The 20,629-nt window shown below is 39.4% G+C and overlaps 1 protein-coding gene and 1 pseudogene across 2 annotated transcripts in view; one reads left to right on the top strand and one right to left on the bottom strand.

The window, feature by feature from the left end:
- Positions 1-5,385: 5,385 nt before the first annotated feature.
- LOC124412761 lies at positions 5,386-6,665 on the bottom strand (annotated as a pseudogene).
- The window catches only part of LOC124412395 (paired box protein Pax-6), a 42,059-nt gene continuing 26,932 nt past the window's right edge, over positions 5,503-20,629 (top strand). Inside the window, exons 1-3 of one of the 2 annotated variants that reach the window (XM_046892230.1) lie at positions 5,503-5,633; positions 5,667-5,838; positions 20,011-20,251. In XM_046892230.1, coding sequence (XP_046748186.1) covers positions 20,239-20,251 — 13 coding nt within the window. In that variant the 5' untranslated portion in view covers positions 5,503-5,633; positions 5,667-5,838; positions 20,011-20,238. Of the gene's footprint in view, positions 5,634-5,666; positions 5,839-16,508; positions 16,639-20,010; positions 20,252-20,629 lie in introns of those variants that run through there. The other variant, XM_046892231.1, reaches the window with a different exon arrangement.

The raw sequence follows: 20,629 nt of genomic DNA, 5'->3' as shown, positions 1-20,629 counted from the left end.
ATGTCCGAGCTTATTTACACACGTAGATGGCCTTTATATAGGGGATTCTGCGGGGCTATTGTAGGTATGACCACTCACGTGTGTACATCATACGTATGCATCGTCTAATTATACGTATATGTAGGGTAACTTCAATCAGAGATTGTTAAATTATACAGGAGTGTTACGTGTCCTGCACCTATATCCATATGCATTCCTCACACTTGAACGTGTCTATAATATAACGCAGTACCTACAAACCTACGTGCAATCAATTTCCCCTTCTCTATGCGATCGGACACTGGAGTGTCTCAATCACGTACGACGACCACTGCAATTAAATAGACCCTGCAGGAATCATCAGCCTGTTATTAATTGTCTGTAAATGTATTTTTTGTTGTAAAATACTATGAACTCGGTATTTATTGATGGATTGATTAGGTCATGTGCTGATTTTCAATTTATATCTTAAAACATAATTTGACGTTAGAATCGTCGTTAAATTTCCAAACTTGGATAATTCAAAGTGTATAGGTATTTGAAGTAGATTATTCCAAGATAATGAAGTTACATTTTTTTCTTATTCCGATTACAACCGAATTCCACTGTTTATAATATCCCTTGAGATGCTACAGTTTGACGTACACGTATACGAAGAGTATCTTTTTCTAATCCGTTATACATAGATGTTTTAAAACTTGACTCACAAACGAGAAAAGAGAGATTAAAAGACCACGAGTTTAACAAGCAAAGTATAAAATAAAACAAATCTGTCGAAAAACTTCTCAATAATTTTATTGTACAATATTGCGGAAAGGATATCGTATAAACTATATACATACATATACCTATTTTACATAAAAATCCTCAGAAAAAATTAAACCAGCTTAATTTCTCCACTGGAATTCGGTTTCGCAAACTCTCTGCAATGCCAAGGCGTAGATCGCGATAAATAAAAATCGATATGATCCATCGATTGAGAGCAGCGTCGCCGTTTCCCTCGCCAATTTGGCATCAGCATCTCCGGGTCGCCTGCAGCTCCGGGTATCGAATCGCGATCGAACGCCTCTGCAGCACCAGAGACTCTCTTCAGTCGGAGATGATGGATGAGGGGGCGGTCAGTTTACCGGAGTCGGACATGATCGGCGACGGACGGGGTGGTCCGCGCGTCCTGGAGGCTCCACACACTCAAACCCGACTCTCTCTCTCTCTCTCTCTCTCTCTCTCTCCTCCGACGTCTCTCGCGCGCTGCGCCAACCCCTGTCACCGGTTGACCGATCAGCTTGTCATCTGCCTCGGACGCGGACGAACGAAGATCGTCTCGGCACCGTCTTTCTCTATCCCATCCCCTGGAACCCGCGTGCAGAGACCGAATACACCCGAAGTCTCTGCCGCAAGGCCGACAGCCGCTGTGTTTTAACTTTTGAGATGAGTATATCTCTCTCTCTCTCTCTCTATCTCTGTCTTTCTCGGGGACGATCTACGTGTCACTCTGCCCGGAGCCGCCCATGTCGCTGATGATCTATACGATTTTTACTTTTTTGTATTCCAATCTCTTATTGTCGCAGAGTGTGTCGCGGAGTTGGATTGATAACTGATCGAGGAACTCCGACTTGAACGTGCAGGAAAATATTGTAGTAGGTACGTGGACAATTGATCGATCAAGATTTCTTTTTTTAACTTTTTTTACTTTTTTTTTATGAACTTTGGGGATCTTATCGTCCATGGTAGTATAGGGGACATTTTTTCGGCCATTTTTGACACCTAGCGCGGATAAACGCGGAAAAATTTATTAAAAAAAATTACCGATGATCAAAAAATTGACAAAGTTTTTTAAAAATAATTATTTAAACTGGAAAAAAGCATTATCGGGTTATTTGGAAAAAGTATATATGTTTGTCGGTAAAACATTGAAAATCGATTTATTTCCGATAGAATCTGAAGTTACAAATTAAACGAGACATGGCATTTTTTTATTTTTTCGTAAATAATTGAGGCAATCGAACCGTTTCCGAGATCATCGCGGGAGTTTGTCGGACAAACCGACATTCTTCTAAGAATCTATTTTTCCGATTCCGAAGGTTCGAAAGCGTAAAGATCCGTCGAAATTAGAAATATTGATCTTGGACCGAAACCATTACTTTTCTTATATCGCCAAAGGTGATGAAAAGTAAAAAGTCACAAAGACCGATACATTTCCACAACAATACGTTCGTCCTTTGATCGAAGAATATCGACTATGTGTCACACGTACATAATATATTCATATAAAAGATCAAATGCACAAGAAATTTTATCTAGCCAGGGGCGTGCGGTGGAATTTTCTACATATACACGTAGTCACACACACACATACGCACATATAATATACACATATATAGATATAGATAAGTATACGAGAATTCCTCAACGCTGCAGGTGTCATTGTCGAAACGATTCAATCGACCTGGAAGCAGCGAAGCGACTGGGGTAGTTTTGGAGGCGGGGGTGTTTAGCGATGACTCTCGCATCCCGTTTCGAGTTCGCTCGAGCCGTGTAATTTGATACACAATACGGTGTGGGATTCCTTTCGTTTCAATTCTAGCCTCCTCGGAGTGAGAGGCATAAAAAAAAGTATCATACCGTCTAGAAAAAAATAAAAAATAATCAAAAATAATATAACAACCGAATAAATAAGAAATTTTTGATTTTTTCTAAATAATAATAAAGAAACAACAAAGACGCGGTCATCGCGTGGCGTCCTCGAAGACGATCCTTCTGCTCCAAGTTTCAAACTTCGCGCGTATCTTCTTCACGGATTTCGGTGCATCGTCACAGCTGCCGCGAACCCAGCAGGTAAAAACCAACGCCGCATGGACACACGCTGGGCGGCTGTCCGGTCTTTGGATGACTTTCGTAACCCGTAAGACAGCGCCGCTGATTTGAAAAGAGAACGGTAGCTAGCCGCACCGCGAACCGGGCTTCTTATTCTCATATATGTATACACCTTCTGTATAATACCTTTTAACATCATGTGTATACACAATGCGTTACGTGCGTGTGAAACTGTCTTGTATGTAAATCGTGTGTGTGTGTGTGGCAAGGCTCCAGCTTCTCCTGATCGTTCGCCTCCAGCTCCGCGAGATTATACCAGATCACTGGCATGTGGCTATCCAGCTCGCGTTGAACATCATTCCGTAGGACGTTCAGAGTGTGACGTTTGGAATGCTTTGCGGCGAGTATCCCGCTGCGAAACAACCGCCCGCACATCGCCGCACGGCTGCATATATATATACCCGTCGACACGACGACGTGCGTATCGAGAAACGCACCTCATGATTTACTTGGTTGCATACAAATTTCTGGCATCTAGTCTTTTTTTTATCGGTTTATTTACGGGTATATAGATCATCTTCATTGCAACTGCATAGTTGTATCGTTGTTAGATTATTTTTTTCGCATATCTATTCGAATATATGGAATGAATTTGTTTCACCGAGTTTATAAATGGTTAGGTACTATAATAAAGATATACACTTAAAATTTATCACACTTTTGAATAATGTTTAAGAATAACAACGAAAGATGATACGGGTTTTTAGCAAAAAAAATTTTTTATTTCTTTTTCGTTACATAATTATAGCTGTTACGGATGCGAGTATGTAGAGTTTGGAGACTCGAAAATTTGGATATACGAAAAATTATGCGATATGTTAATGTGGTTATTATTTATACATAATAATAATCCGATGGGCATTTAATATCGTGATTAAAATTGCAACAAATTTTTAACTTCAAGAAATTTCCAGGAGTCTTACGTTTCACAATTTTTCCACCACGTAGTTTTCCTGTCGCTCTCCTAGGCTCTGGTATCGTAGGTTTTACCTCTTTTACTGCAACTTGTTCCTCGATGATCGTCCTCCTTTGGTGTTCTTCGTGTTTTCTTTTCATTTCTGTATAGTTGTTGCTCACGCGAGCTTTAATTAATTATCGTTCTCACGAATGTTTATCCGACGTCAAATGCATACGTTCTATTCAACAGGCCTTCCGTTGAGCAGTCCTTCGATTTCTCGAATAATTTAAAAAACGCAACTGTATTAATGAACAAACGCCAGACCAATATATGGTGCAATAGAAGCACGGACCGCGTGCAAACAAATCGTATATCTACAACAAACTGCGGTATAATAAGAGCCGGGTAATTGAAAAGACTCCAAACAAACACTCACTGGACTCCAATACCTAAACGGGGCGGGAGGGAGGGCTTAAAAGCCAAATTCATTGGAGTATAAAGTTTAAATTAGTCGTCTCGGTTACTCAAAGATCAGGATTTCAATGGGGTGGTGGTGCAGCCTGCAGGTAGATGTACTGCACAGGTATACATGTATATACCTAGCTGTAGGTATAATAAGAAGAGATGCAGGGCGGGGTGCCGCTTCAGTTTATATATAAAGATAGATATAGATATAGATATAGATATAGATATGTATGTATACGTATATACCTATATATCCCATGGCACAGGCGGCGCACTAGTCGGCGGCCCGTAGAAAGGTGATCTCTCAAGACGGTAGCCAGCTTTTGCCTAGGGGATGACACCGTTGTCAAGGATTTTTCTTTGTGGCCGGAAAGCCGCATGCTATAGACTTTACCCATACATAGGTTATATATATACGTGTAACACGTATAGCGTATACAGATGAACTTTTGTAGATTTGTAATACATTCTTGATACTCCAAAATCTACGCCTCGGTGTTTGTATTATACTCTGTAAATAATATGCATCGTAATCAATCAATGTTTTCCTGAATTTTTTCGAAACGAGGATTAATTCATATCCAAAATTTTGTGTAGGTAGAATAATAACGATTCTCCAGGGTTGGACTTTGATAGGGAAAATTTGAAATTCAAAATGGCCGAAGGTAATGCATCGTTCAATCGCGGTCGTTGATTCTATTTTCGAATGACTTCTTTCTTTGAGTAATATTATTCGTTCGAGAATGAATAGCAGTTGATTAAGCTCATTTTTCTGCAACATGAAGTATAAACATTCTTTTACTATATAAAGTTCATCCCAAGTTTTTCCCAAGTGGTAAACAACGCCGTGAAGTAAATTATTCGAAAAATGAATCCACAATGTTTCGATATCACAGTGCAGCCACCTTTATAACAAAGTACCTACACATTCACTTGAATTCTCAGTTTTTTTTCAATTATTTTAAATATTCGTCAAAGTGTTTTAAAAATTTATTCAAATATGAAATATCCATGCAAATTACTTCAAGTAATTGCGAAACAATTTATTACTCGGTTTAATTTAAATTTAGCAAACGGAAGACAAGCCTTCCTCTCTTAAACCCGGGCTAATCCATATGCGGTTGTAAAAATTGGAATCATATTTTGATTTCAGCTCCATTTTTGGACCTCCTGGAACACACTTCAATGACCATCGAAATGCAGACCGCCAACAGCAGCAGCATTCAAGGGACAAAATTTTGCCACCTAGAGTTCGTCCTCGTTGCTGTTGCTGTTGCTGTTGCTGTTACTGCGGCAGCAGCCGGCTTCGCAGGATTGTCGGAACTCCTGGTTTACCATGGCCGGTTGCGATGGTTGCGTCCGATAGGAGTCCGCTATAAGCCGACTAGGAATGCGACCACCGTCTAACCCGAGATGAGTGGAGATGAGAGGAGTGGAGAGGAGAGGAGAGGAGAGGAGAGGAGAGGAGAGGAGACACACACACCCATCAGGATACTCGGATGATGGGAGATGACGAGTCGACCTCGCGGACTGAAGGGAACCAGATTTCCACGGGTCGCGGTGCCCTTTGTCACCGTCATCCGCGGCGCCCACCGTCGTCGCGACGCCTCTGACGCCCTCAGGTATAATATAGACTGCGGGTTACCGCGCCATGCGAGTCTTGTTCTAATCTCTTCATAGTTCGCCCCGTTCTGTGTCCGTGCTACGGGAAAATGAGCAACACAATTATTATTAGACGTATCTTTAACTTACATACATATTATATGCTATATAGTAAAGAATATTATCATAATTCGATAAATATATATGGATATTGATTAATAGTGTGATGCAAAAATCGTCGTGCAACGAACCTGAATTCGCATTAAGATTAGATGTTGCAAATATTGACAAATAGGATTTTCTAATTTTATACGAAATTTTATATACGATTCTAACAACGGTGGCATGTTAATTAGGTTGTTCGATGTGGTATGGAATTTGACCATTCCCATTTCAATGTGAGTTTAACATTTTTAAACAATATTATTATGTGGTAACATTCCATAAATCTATGATTGCAGTTTTCGGAAAAAACCTTCACGTCTGTTGGGTGAAAAAAAAAACCTTTAATTTTTCCTAATTGCAGCGCAGTATTAAGTACAAGTTACATCGATCAGTAACTTGTAGCAATTATTCAAATTCATGATTCAATTAAACTCGATACGTACAGCGTCGATTTCCAAGATAAAATCGAGAGACGTATAAATATATTTGCAAGCGAGACAATATATGCGTCGTATCTCTATTCTCCGTGTGAAAACGACGAAGCAGTCGGCGAGGGCAGTCGGCAAAGTGAGAAAACTGTGTAGGTATAGTAAGAAGGAAGGAAAGAAGGAAGGAAGGTATACGTATAAGATGAAATACAGGCGAGATAATCCTGGCAAATTGTGTCGGCAAACAGTTTCATTGTCAATTCGGCTAAACGGCATAGGTATGGCGGGTAGGTACGAGGAGTTTTACAATTTACGTCACGCCGCCTTTTCTGAAAAGTAATGTACACCGTTGAGTCCAACGACAACAACGACGACGACGACGCGACGACGTTATAACGCTGTGCAGTCCGTAATAAGCTCCGTGCAAGATGCTGCATTTTAGCTGCATTAGGTATTGTACGTGGCTGGACCTCGACGGACTCGAGGACAATCTTCAATGCGATTCTACCACCAAGTTTCAATAATATCCACCCTTACCTTACGCCCCGCAATCTTTTCGCTTATAAGTAAGCGCGTTATTCGAAGCGCCAACGCAAGCGAAAACGGTGTCGTTGCTTCTTAGGCGAGGGATTAGGGCTGTAAGGCTGCTCTGCCCGCCGCCTCCTCTCGCTTTTGCTTTTATTTTCACGGCGTTGCAACAGTCCAGCTATACCTATAATACCTACGTACACCCATAGTATATTCAGTATCCACCATAGGTACGCACCCTTACCCCGCATCTATCTATGCCTCTCGTACCCAGGTATACAGGTATACATTCCCCGCGGTGCTCTTTGCTTTCGAGGAAGTGCCGGTTTCACTTTGGAACGACCCGATACACCCTCCACCTCCTCCCCCCTTCACCCTGCCTTGCTAGCTTACACCGCCACAATACCTGCAATTTGTCCAATGAACGCGCCGAGTGCTCATCCCCTAACCTTTGTGGACAGCCGGTATTCGGATCTCCACGCATAAGAGAGGATAGAGATGCAGCGGTATCACTGACTCATATTTTTTAGGATAAGAATTTGGGGGGTGAGGTTGAAGTTTTGAATTTTAAAAGTTTCGAGAACGCCTGATTCCGAATTATTTTGTCGCGATTAGCGACTTGAAGTCAAGAAGTAGAACTATTACGAAACAATAAGTTTTAAATGGACGGAAACATGGCGGCTCAAAGTTCTGAAAATTGAAGTTACGATATAGAGAAAAATTCTGAAAAGTAAAAAGTTTTGGTATATAGTTAAAATATACTTACACAGCGTAGTTTACTCAGCGAGTGCTTGTAGAGAATCAGACACACGTAGAATTAGAATAACCAGGATTCCGAAAGTAAGAATGTCGAAAATCCTAAATAAAGAATGATCAAAATGGTGAAATTTCACCAAGCCAGAAATTCACAGAAGTGAAAATCTTGGATCGTTCAGAATTTCGATCTTTCAAATTTTTAAATTTTCTCATTCTCATATTTTCGGAACTTTTATTTGTCGGAGTTATACCATTTCGGCATTTTGTCCTTCCGAAACTTTGAGCGTCGGGTTTCGGACCATTTAAAACTTTGATGTTTCGTCAAAGTTTTATGTCTTTACTTTAAGTTCCGTCACCAAAAAATCGAAATTTCGTACTTTTAGAACTTTTCAAGTTCGGAATTTCTACTCCGCTCCGAATTCGGCGCAGCGATGAACACGTGGTTTGTAATTTACATTGAATGCACGTTTATTTCTGTGCACATGTAAGCAATGTAATGATAAAATAATGTCGAACAAAATATTGGCCGAGACAGTATAAATTATTTATTCAATTCTTTAAATCGCTCTTCTACGAAACAAACACAATTCTTATTTCAACCATATCACCTATAATAAACGAAAAAAAATTTACGAATCTAATGAATATTTGTTGAACTCTAAGTGCAAAGAAACCTTATAGTTTTTAAATATCTTATATATATATATACATGGGATACATAAATTTCGTGAACAATCTAGGATGACGTCTACGATGATTAATCCAGTTCGTTCCAACCCAAAGAACGATTCATCGCTGCTCACTATTTAAATCATTCATTTAAAACTGCTTGGAATTTCGAACAACTGTCAAAGAAAGTCCGCGCAATGGTTACAAACTCGTGACAGTAGTTCAAGCAGCGTATAGGTCAGCCTTGGAGTCCGACACGTTAAGTGTTTAACGTAAACAACGCGGATGATCGTAAAGTTCAGAAATTTCACAACAAATGTAATCTTTTTCACCTCACTTTGCCCAGCATTTAATAATCACTCGGAACAAATAAAAAAGGTTTGAGTTACTTGCCGACAGCAAGCAATGAGTATCTAATTATATTTTGAGCTCATCATCAAACTGGTTGCTTTAACGAAAAAGAAAAAAACACATCAACTTGAGTTATACGTATCGGTACGTGATATTGTATAGTTAAATCAAAAAACAAATAAATAAATAAATAAATAAATAAAAGAACAGCTTTTACTTGAAACTGCGAAAAAAATACAGACACATCAGGTTCTTTGATAAAATATACTTCGTAAAGTACAGAATTCACTCTAGAATTAACATAGTAAAAAACCACCGTGTGCAGAGTAAAATGTACTAAATTAATTATAGTAAAAAATGTAGTTGTCATGGTTTTTTTTTCTTTTTTCTTTTGTTTCAACCAAAAATCTTGATGTGTTCTCCTTTTCCTGTTAACTTTCTACTATCCGTGAAACACGGCGATATAATCCATCCGTATATCGAGCAGCTTTTTTTCCGCACAGCTATATTATGTAGGCAATACATGTTTTTCTATACTCTTGATGAGCTGATGACACGGGGAATAGATGGAGAGCGGTTTGGGAAAACAAGCGCGATTATACCAGCCTGGGCACCACCTGGACTAATGCCCGATGTCGAGAGGGGGTGAGGGGGGGGGGGGGTGATCATTCGAAATCGGCGACCCGCGAAATGCGACCGCTGCAAGCAGGGTTGGCTCTGGTTTGGCCTAGGTTAGTGGTCCTTGGCGTCTATAGACCGGGGATGCGGTATATATATAGGTCTGCCTATAATACGAAACGTACCTACTCTTAGGTGTAAAACCGTGCTTATAAAAGGCACCCCGGGCATAATGAGCTTCTCCTCACCGATCCTTCAGGCTCCTCCCATTCATTATATTGTAATATATGCTGCACGCGGTGCCGAATAGAACTAGATCTGCGTTTTATAATGTAAATATGTGTATATACGAGTGTGTATAAGTTTTGGTAGCCATTTTGCATGTTGTTAATACGGAGCGTAATGTGCATTACACTTTACACTGCATGAACTAGTATAAAGCTGAGGAAACAAATTCAGTGGCCATGATTATATGATTTTGCGAAATAATTTTCTTTTTGTTTTACGCAGAGAAATTTCTTTTTGCGTTTTTTTTTTTTTTTTTCTTTATCACAATGTGTAGTGAATAACTTTTTCACATCGATCAGAGCTTTATCGATCGGATGATATAAAATTATTTCATGCAATCCCGTATATCTGTAAGTAATATTATTTTTTCGTGCATCATTGGTTAATTGAATTTATTTCAATAAAATCAGTAAAACTCTGTTTCATTTGACCGCTGAATTATATGTATGCTGAAATCAGATGAAAAAAAACTTTGAGTTTTTTTTTATCGATTTACAAATCCAAAAATTAGAGTTAGAAAACCAATATAGTAGGCGTGTAATAACATGTGTAAAAAAGTGTTGTGTTCATATAATTCACCATACAAGATGTAAAAAATATAGATGTTAATTTTTTTTTGCATTTTTAGGTACTTAACTTTTTTATAGAATCAAAAAATCTGAACTTTATACTGCAGTAAATAATACAGTAACTATAAGGAAGCTTTTACCCTGTCACGCCTACAATAATTATCTCTGTTCCAAATCGCTTCGGAATCGTGCGTTACTCTCCGTATACATTCCCACTTCTACCTATAAACAACCGCATTTCTCGCTACTCCATTGAATACTGAACCAAACCAAACCAAACCAAACCAAACAAAGAATACCACCACAAGGACCAGTCAAGAAAAAAAATGATTTGCAAAAAAAATGCAAGCTCGCATCATGCAAACATACTTCGTTCCATGCCGGCGTTCTCTCACGCATCCCCCGTTCCATCTATCGCCTCGTCACACACACACACACACACATTCTCCATCCACGCGCATGTGTGTAACCCGTAACACACAGCGAAGCAAGGAAGCAGGAAGGGAGTGCATAAAATGCGTTTAATCCATGGGGGCTGGGAGAGGCGCGTTGTTGTGGCGCTAGGAGAGGAGGGCGATTGCGGTACCCACTGGTTGCGGCATTGATCAGAGGCGGTACACTCACTAGGCCTCCCTCAAGTATTTTTCCGCCACTTTTTGCCCCTGTAGGTTACGTATGTATGTATGTAGGCGCGTACCTACACGAGCGCTTTCTGTCATGTTTTTTGTGTAGGTACTTTGTGCAACCAACGCCGGTCGAAGGCCGCATGCCGAACGAAACACACGCGTGTGATGTAGGTATGTATATACGTGCGGACGCACCTTGTTACTATACACCGCAGGCATTGCATCCTTAAACTTGTGTTGGGGATGTGTTTTACGTTATACCTAATACATCGAATCCTGTTCAGCCGGTAACTAATGTTCCTGTGTGATATGTATATACCTACGTTCACCGAGTAAATGGCCGCGGTACCGCAAGGGGAAATCTTTCTATTGAAATTATTACAACGAAAAATAACACAAAGATGTATTACGTGCGCAAAGAATAATAAGAATATAGGGGAAAAAGAAACCGCCGTCAAAATGCTTCTTTGACGGCTTCTTCTTGCAGCTGATCTGCAGTTTTTTTTTTTTCTTATATAATCTTATCTCGCATCCCATACGTTATACACGCGTATAATTATGTTACATATATAGCTACTGTACTTCATTAATTTTCGTCGTATATACATTACTGTTAAAGTCAGTGTGAATTTACTATACATTTACTGCACATCAAAAGAGTTGTTAATTTTCTAAATTAGGTTGCAAGTTCTACAAATTCGATGCAGCGACGTAATTAACCATTTATTTGTCTTAAATTGACAATGATAATTTTTAATTTTACTAAAATTTGTACGAAAATGACAAAAAAGTAATTAGAATTTACTAAATTACCTATATATAATAAATTTATTGTATTCATAAAATGAATAAACAGTAAATGTATGGTGAATTCACTATCGTGTACATAGGAATAAAACTTCCAATGCAATGTAGGAAGATCCATACAGGATTTCAGGAAAGTTACTCATACCCAAAAAATTGTCAAAAAATGTGCGATTTTTTGTCAACGGCCACTAAGTGCCTAACTGATTGTGAGATAATTTCCGCAACTCCGTAAAGAATGAGAAGTAAAACGAGCCATAATCGTGAGACCGTTTTCATGCATTAATGCAATCGCTAAACAAAATCTAGGAATTACATTAACTGCAAAAATAAAAGATGCTCTTAAAATAAAGCAGGTTAACAATTTCCTCATATGAGATATCTCTAAAATTTTGAGGTGAGACACGACAAATGACTTGTATTACATAAACGCAACACCTGCGATTGAAACAGCGTTGAATACATCGAAAAAAAGTATTCAAAGGGAGGAAGAAAAAAGAAAAAAAATAAGGAAAAAACCGTAGGCATTATACGTAAAACTGCAACAAATGGAGAGACGGCTTTGAAGTGAAACGAAAAGGACGTAAACGGCGTCGGCTGGGATCAGAGGCCGAGTCGAGGAATAGTCGGGTGTTTTCAATTATATTGCATCTCTCTTTCGGTGTCTGATTACACCGAGATGTCGGCTCTCCCGGCGCTCGCTGCACCGTTTCTCCCTGCATGCACTTGCCGCTTTCTGCCTCGACTTTATACCTCGGTTAGCATCTCTGTGGGTCATGTACATTTCTATATCTGTATATATACATGTATAGACGCTCGTCTCAGATTATCCGTCAAAGCGCGAACGACTCTAGACTCACATATGCGTATAGCAATATGCGTGTGTGTTTGTGTGTGTGTGTGTGTGTGTATTTGTAATATATAGTTCCAAACGTTTCCGGTTGAAATCAGGAAATATAATTGAACCTGAACGTATAATTACAAACCTTACTACGGATATTTTGTTATACACTTCACATGTGTTTTAGGATATATTTTTCTTTTTACCAATCGTTATTAATTCATTATTTACTATATCGTGCTGCAGGAATATGTAAATGAAAAATAAGAATGAAAAAAATTTTAGTGCAGTTGCACGCGTTTGTAATTTTATATTATTTTTTTTCTTGAGCAAATTAAAAAATCCGAATTAACTCGCCTGGGATCTACAGATCATGCCATTTGACCCGTATAACTTACTATGCACCGGTTGTCCTATATAGACTTCCGGGAGGCAATCGACCGCAAGTCTTTAACGTACGTGGATATATATCTATATATAGGATGTCGAAAGACAACCGAATAACCCAAGCGAGCTTCGCCGCGTGACTTTGACCGGAAATTCGGACACAAGCAATAGCTAAAGCTGCACCTAAATCATACATCAAGTAATATAAATACATGCGTGTGCAAAGCGATGCACAAAATATCCGATTTATTGGTTGACCGCGTTTATATACTCAAATTCTATACATATATACAGATTTATAAGCGTCGAACGAAAGTATTTAAATATTACTGCATATAATATATGTACCTATATACATGAGTTACACATGCGAGATGTATGAATGTGCAGGGCACGTAGGTATTATAAGCTACACGGTGTTGTAAAGGTGGCGCAGGGATCAACCAGCTACGACTGAAATAAATAAATGAGAAATGTCACTCAAACGTCGGGATGTAATTAGGTGAACATCTATCTACGCGGGCAGTTCTAATCTGGTTATCTTGCAGGATCAGTTTCCCGGCGGGGCCCGATGATCCTCAGGCCCCGCTGCAGTTCGTACCGCGTCCTAGACTCTAGCCTAGGCTACGTAGGCTAGGTTGATGCCATGCCTCGAGCCTGCACTGCACAGTGTATATCCTCTTCTCATATTCAAGACTTCTCCAAAGCTCTGCACTACGTATGGCTCCAGGGTCTACGTGCATTTAAAAATTATGAATAGACCTGTAGATTACCTGGATCGCCTTACTCTAAGCAGGTAAATGAGCAAATGGCCGCGGCTATAATATGTTTCTATAATATGCAAAAGGAACTATAACTGACTATGAAATTGTTATTGTTATTCGTACCTATCAACAGACAAGTTATCACTTTTCTTATCTCTATATAATAATTGCGTGAATTGAAAATCTCGTAATTCAGCGAGATTTTTGAAATTTTCATACAGATATTGATCGTGGGATGAAAATTTCCAGCATAATTCATTTTTCATCATCTTTATATATATTTATAAAAATTTATATTTTTATGAACACGATTCTGAACTGTCGAGGTTCTTATATCCATATACCTATTAATTTTGCATACCTACACTAATACACTCGATGCTAAAGTACAATTGATCGAAAGTTGCACGATAAAAACATAGAATCTAGCTGTGACAACTTTAAGGTGACAAGTTGATAACCGCGTACAAGTATGAATCACGCTTTTCTCCGCACGTATACTTAGGTACAATGAAAAGCTTTCTGGCAACGTTTCTATTATACAATAACTGCACACTAGCTGCTTTACTTTTTGCTTCGGTTTTTGTTTTATTTTTGGTTTCATTGTCAACGATTGCAGGTCGATGTAAGCACGATACTTATATTACGAGAGGATATACAAGAGTGCGATGGTAACATGGCATATATCCATGCATTATATACGCGCAGATAGCGACTAATGGTGTTGTCATTTAGATGATTGACAGCGCACTTCGATATATTGTATATACTTTATACCGATAATGCCTAATGGCTTTTCGAGATGGACCCGGACACTCTTGCTGGAATGTTTAGGTTTAGGCGACATAACAATTTAGAGCGCAAGACGTGCGAGAGGCTAGCTTCTGTTTTCTCGAATATCGTCTTCGAGTACCTTATGAAATACAGCAGTGGTCGGATTTTCGTTATTTCACTTGTCGAAGCAAGAATTTTTACTCAAATGGCAAAGGATTTGAAGCACAGAGAGGTGCATGGGCTTCCCAACGATTAAGCAAACCCGGAATTAGTTAAACTTGCAAAATTCCAGCTGTTGCAGCAAGTTATCTTGCTCTCGCTATCTCTCTCTCTCTCTCTCTCTTTCTCTCTCTATGTAAATATTAATATAATGTATATGAAGTTGGTGGTTCAGCGAATTAGTTTTGCCCGTGATCGAATGAGAAGCGAAAAATAAGTATAGAAATCACAATTTTTGATAATATATAAGATGAAACTCGGAAGTTATTCGAGTCGAAGAACTACGCGACGTGTTTTGCTTTCAACTTTTGAAATTTTCTTATCTTTCTTATAATTAACGCGTTGTAGAATTGTAAGTTCTAAGTTTCGGGCAGTTATTTTGCTTTCGGATAACGAAAGATGTGATTCGCGGAACGTATTTCTTTTAGCTTCTCCGGAATTTGTTGAGAATTTGTAGTCTAATAAATCCACGATATCTCGTGCAAGTCTGTTAACATTACACTTTAGTACACTTTAATTTCTCATATAATTATCCGCGAATTTTAGAAAAATAAAACACCGAGTTTCATTATATATATATATACTTATACCTACGACTGATCGTAATCGTGAAAGTTACAGCCATGCAGGTGTATAATAAAAAAAATTAAAAAATAATGTACCTACGTACCAACGATCGAAACCGCGATGAAAGGATGATAAAAGATAATTTAAAAAACTAAAAACTACACATAATAATCACAAGATCGACGCTTACCTTGCCGATACAAGCTGCCGTCAACGACGACGAATAAGACGTCGAAGAAGAGGTCAAAATATCAGTCTTTCAATAACATACGCCGACGGATCGTCGTTCTGCGCGGTTCGGATTGTCTTTTCCCGTCGAGTATATACGGAACATGGAAAAGCGTCGCGACGTCCGCAGCAAGCTTGCGGGTTGGAGTGCGTGCGTCGGGCGTCGGGACGCCGGGCGTCGCGTCGACGCGTAGCGACGCCGCGACATACCCGCGCCTTTTCACGCAACGTTAACAATGGCGTCGCGCAGGTTCGCCAACCGCCTCTCCTCGCCCTCGTCGCCCTCGCGCCCTCGTCGCACCGCCCCGCGCCTGCTCCGTCCCAACCCCTAAGCCCCGCCCCCCGAGGCCCCGCCCCGCCCCCCAAACACCCGGCGTCCCTTTCGGCGGGAGGCGGCTGCAGCCTGGGCCTGGCCGACCGGCCGGCCGTCGGCCGGGGGTGGGGGGCCCGTTTCCGAAACAGTCGAAGAACGCGCCGGAGGATCGGCCGCCCGCAGGAAGAAGGCTCAAGGCAGGCAGACTCGAGCGGTCAATCGGGCGCCGCGCACCACGGAGCAACGCGCGTCACTTCACTCCGTTTACGCTGCACGTGCTCGAGGAATCGGGCCGCCGTCGCCTTGGCTCGCCTTGGCTCGCCTCGCCTCGCTTCGCGCCGGTCATCGAGCAATCAGGTGTGACAGGAGGCCACCACCACCACCACCACCACCTCCTCTACCACCGCCACCACCGTTCGCTCTGCTACCGAATGCCGATATTAAGACGGTGATAATAACGAGGGGAAAAACCTTACTTTCGTGGATACCTACAAAAGCAGTGCCGCGATTCAGTGATTTCGTTCGACTTTGAAATTCCGTCGTCGCGGCGACGTTTTTCGTCGTCGCCGAGGAGCGGAATATTACAATCGCGCGGACGTTGCACGTGTGTTCAGTGAATATTTTATCTGGAATTTTACATATTTTTCGTTTTCGTTTTCTTGTTTTTTGTTTGTCTGTTTGTCTGTTTTTTTTTTTAGTTTTTTTTTTTTGCTATCGTTCTCATCGTTTCTACGCTCGATTGGATTCATCGTTTGGTATATTTTTTATACCCTTGTTTATTGTTGTTTTGTACAATTGTGATATAAAACAAAAGATTCTACCAGCACGTTAACGTTATTCGTGATTATATAACGACGGGATCCAGAGTTTGACTTGTGATTCTCGCTGGTGTGGTACCGGCTTTACGACGGCAATTCTCGACTCGGTAGGTTTTACGATTAACCTTAAATCTTACTTCTCTGTGTTGTTTTAGTTTTAATCGTTTTTATGTTTTAATCAAGTTATTTTTCTTATACTCTACATACTTTGCCTACACTGTAACTGTGACGACCTTTTCTATCAAACCCTATCATAATTTTTTCATCAACTGAGCTCGCAAATAGTATCATTATTATTATATACCTTTGTTTGAATTGTCCATTGTGTTGGGTATGGTTTGGTGTCGTTCTCAAACTCAATTACATCATGGATCGCACTGTACTGCACAGCAATAATTATTTTCTTATAATCATTACTCGATCCTCTGATTAAAATTCAGTGATTGATTGTAGGTACTTGAGATATTTATACCTTATTAACCATTTCGGGGTTTAGTCTTCTTTTTTATTGTCCCATTTTGTGCAATCTCTTACAAGTATTTATTTTGCATTTACCATTTGTGAAACACAATCACTATCTATATAGATTAATTATTGTATAAGAGACATTGCAGAAGATGGCGGATTGTTTGAAATTTTTGCTTTTCTCCTTTGTTCAATTTTATCGTCCCATACAACAATTCTACCGTCGATATATAACAACTTTAGAAACACGTATAGTAATTATATCTTCTAGAATAATTTATATAATAATGCGAAGCTTCGATTTGTAAATAAACTGAATTAAAACTCCATTTGAAAAAAAAAGTATAATTCAAATTGTTCAAAATTCTACAAAAATTCGTGCGAACAGTTGTGACCTTGCCTTAATTTATATTCGACTTATAGTTCTTCGTTTCAAAAACATGTAACATCTTGCTCGATCACAACAACTTCCAATATCAGTGTCCGTATAACCTTAACATTTGTAAACACTCCGTAATCATACGATTCTTAAATTAGTTTAGGTGTATAAATGATCAGCGAGCCGGTTTCCCCCGATTTACGATATCTTCATCCAATCGGAAGATTTTATTACGGTGTTTTGTAGGATTTCTTTATATGTATATACACATACAATTTAGACGTATTCACACACGTACAACGCATAATTGATTGCGTCTGGCCTGCAGCGTAAAGTACTCGACTGATCGTGTGCTTACATAGTGCAGGACGCGTTTGTACGCTAGAAAAGCCGGGGATCCAACCCTCCGAGGGATAGATAATAAATATGCTGCCCGATTGCACGCGCCCGCTTATATTTTCCGCAATCGACGGCCTCCGTCGAGTGGCGACAGTTGGTTAAGTAATAAGAGTGGACTTGTTGTGAAAACATCGGGTTAAACACCGACTGTAAAGTTTAAAGTGGAAAATTTCAATGTCGACTATAATCATGATTATAGTTTCTCAATTAATTGTGTCATTTGATATGCGGTTCCTTCTCGACGTTTTTAGAATCTTCTTTATTCTCGATCGAATCACACGATAGACACTCCGTTGTTACAAATCCAACCCCAATTACCGTGAATCGGTGTGCTTTATACTCAAATTTTTTCTCGTTGTACAGATTATTTTCTTCTCACCTATTTATCTACTTCCTTTAATTCATCCTCGTCGCTTGTTGTATCTCCCTCGATCTACAACGGATGGTGGATAGAAAAAAAAATTCGACAAGAATCTTTCGGTCGTTTTGTACTTTTATATATAGAGATTGAAAGGAAGTGAAGAAGTGTGTTTTGAAATTCTCCACCGAGATCTTACCACCCAGATTGTAATACCTCGTGTTTTACAAAGAATGTCTAACCTTGGCGAGGACTTTTTTTTATACCTTGACTCAAAAGATTCCGGTAAGTGATTGGCGATGTACTTACGTGCTTTTCTGCGTCGAATCAAGGGTTCTCTACGCTACATGTTACAATATTATTACATTTCTGTTTTTTTTTTTTTTTTTTTTTTTTCTTTTGTTGGGGAGAAATTTGCACCGCTGTGCAGATTCGTCAAGTTTTTCATTCATCGCGTGCATCTGCCTTTGCGCAGATTTCTTCAACGATCATCTGTAAAAAAAATACCTGAGGTCGAACTAAATGCGGAGAATTTTCTTTTACGAGGAAAGCAATTTGCGAAGAACGTTAACTTCTCATTTATTATTATCACTCATCGATTCTGCAATATAATTATTGCGCAAGGCTGGAAATCTTAAAAGCAAGGTGAATAATGTTTGCACTCGGTTCAGCATTCAATCGTCTATAAATTTTAATCACATACATAAAATATCTCGTATATCGGAATAATTTTATTCGACAATTTTTCCTCCCCCGGTTATCGTGGGATTGTTTTTTAAAACTTTCCATGCACGGCAGCTGAGCCAAGAATTTACCCATAATACACCGTACAACATCTGTCGTACGCCATGCACGCTACATCACTTGACGTGCACCAAATTATCATCTTTTACACCTCTCTCAATATATATATATATATATGATATCTATATAATATAGTACATAAACTTCGATTCATTTCCTCCATACGAATTTCACAGTTATCGGTGAGAAAAAAAAATTTACACCTGCGATTGAGTTTCGAAATATGTATTACACTTATCTACAGGTTTCTAGGGTATTCATTCATTTTATACTGTATACCTTCAACACGACATATATACCTACACTTATATCTGCCTATGTATAAATGTAGCATCGATCTTGTAAAATTGATATACATAATAAGTTTGACGCGTTGTCAGCGGGTTGTCGAGAGCGAGTGACTGAATAGCGGATGCACACTGGGTGTTTATAATATACGTATACGTATACGTGACGTATACCTACACGTTTGTAAAGTGCGTGCTCAACGAGCGTTGAAGCGATATGTAGTTATACATATATATGTACACATACACACACACGCACACACATATGTGCTTTACATATCAGTCAGACGGTAAATCAGTCACTTACGTACGCTTCGCTTCATCTATATTCCTTGCTACTATCGTAGTACATATATATATGAAACTTAACACACGGATCTCCAGATTCAAACAGCAATCAATCGACGATTATTAATTTCTTTAATTTATACTCATCCTCATCTAATCGATGATAACGTCAAGTCTCTGTTACATATATAACATAAAAAATAAGAAATGTAAACGCGTTAAAATAGCTCTTAAATGATCAGTTCATAATCTATACCTGATCTAGTTTGAATTTTCTAAAACAGATGAGTAAAAAATGAGGAAATTTACGCAAAAGTTTTTCTATTTATTCCCTAAATTGCAGCATTTTTGCTTTTTCTTCTCACACATACGAATCGCTATTAGTTTAATCGTCACTGTGCGAATAACGACTGTAGGTAGGTAAAACAGAGCCTATAGATCAGGCGATCAGGTATCTAGGCGAGGAAGCATATATCTGATAATCTCTCGTTGTTTCCAGCACTGTGTTAGCGTGGCCGGCGGCGGCGGTGGTCGACTTAGCCTGCAGTTACGTCCGTGCGGTTCTGGAAGCGGCGGCGCCGGCGACGGCGTCTCGGAATATCCACCAGGTTCCGCGGCAGCCAGAAGTCGGGAGGCCGCTGCGGCGGCGTTGCACGCGGCCAGGACGCTGTTGGGGGCGGGGGTGGCCAACCCTTGCTCTCCCACCCCCGAACCACCCTTCTGGAAGATGCCCCACAAAGGTCAGTTGCCCGGCTAATCTCATCGCAATATTTATAACTATACATATAGACGTGTCTTCCTCATTTTTCTTTTTTCTTTTATCTTTCAATCGTTCGCATATATGTATACACACTGACGATCAGGAAAATTATGGTAATCGGTTAAACGGACGATTTTCTCCTTGCGAATATCGTTTTATTAAATATTTTTACAATTATGTAGCTATACAAAACTCAACAACAAAAAATAATGCAAAATGTTACACGAGTATGGGTGTTATTTATAGTTATAATAATATACACATCACCAAAGTTAATTGGATTATGATTTATTGTAAAAAAAAGTTTCAGCTTGTGGATATTTTTCCTAAAATTCTCTTATTATTATTATTATTATTA

The sequence above is a fragment of the Diprion similis genome, chromosome 11 (genome assembly GCF_021155765.1).
Source record: "Diprion similis isolate iyDipSimi1 chromosome 11, iyDipSimi1.1, whole genome shotgun sequence".
Taxonomy (NCBI): Eukaryota; Metazoa; Arthropoda; class Insecta; order Hymenoptera; family Diprionidae; genus Diprion; species Diprion similis.
This window is presented reverse-complemented; position numbering and strand designations above follow the sequence as displayed.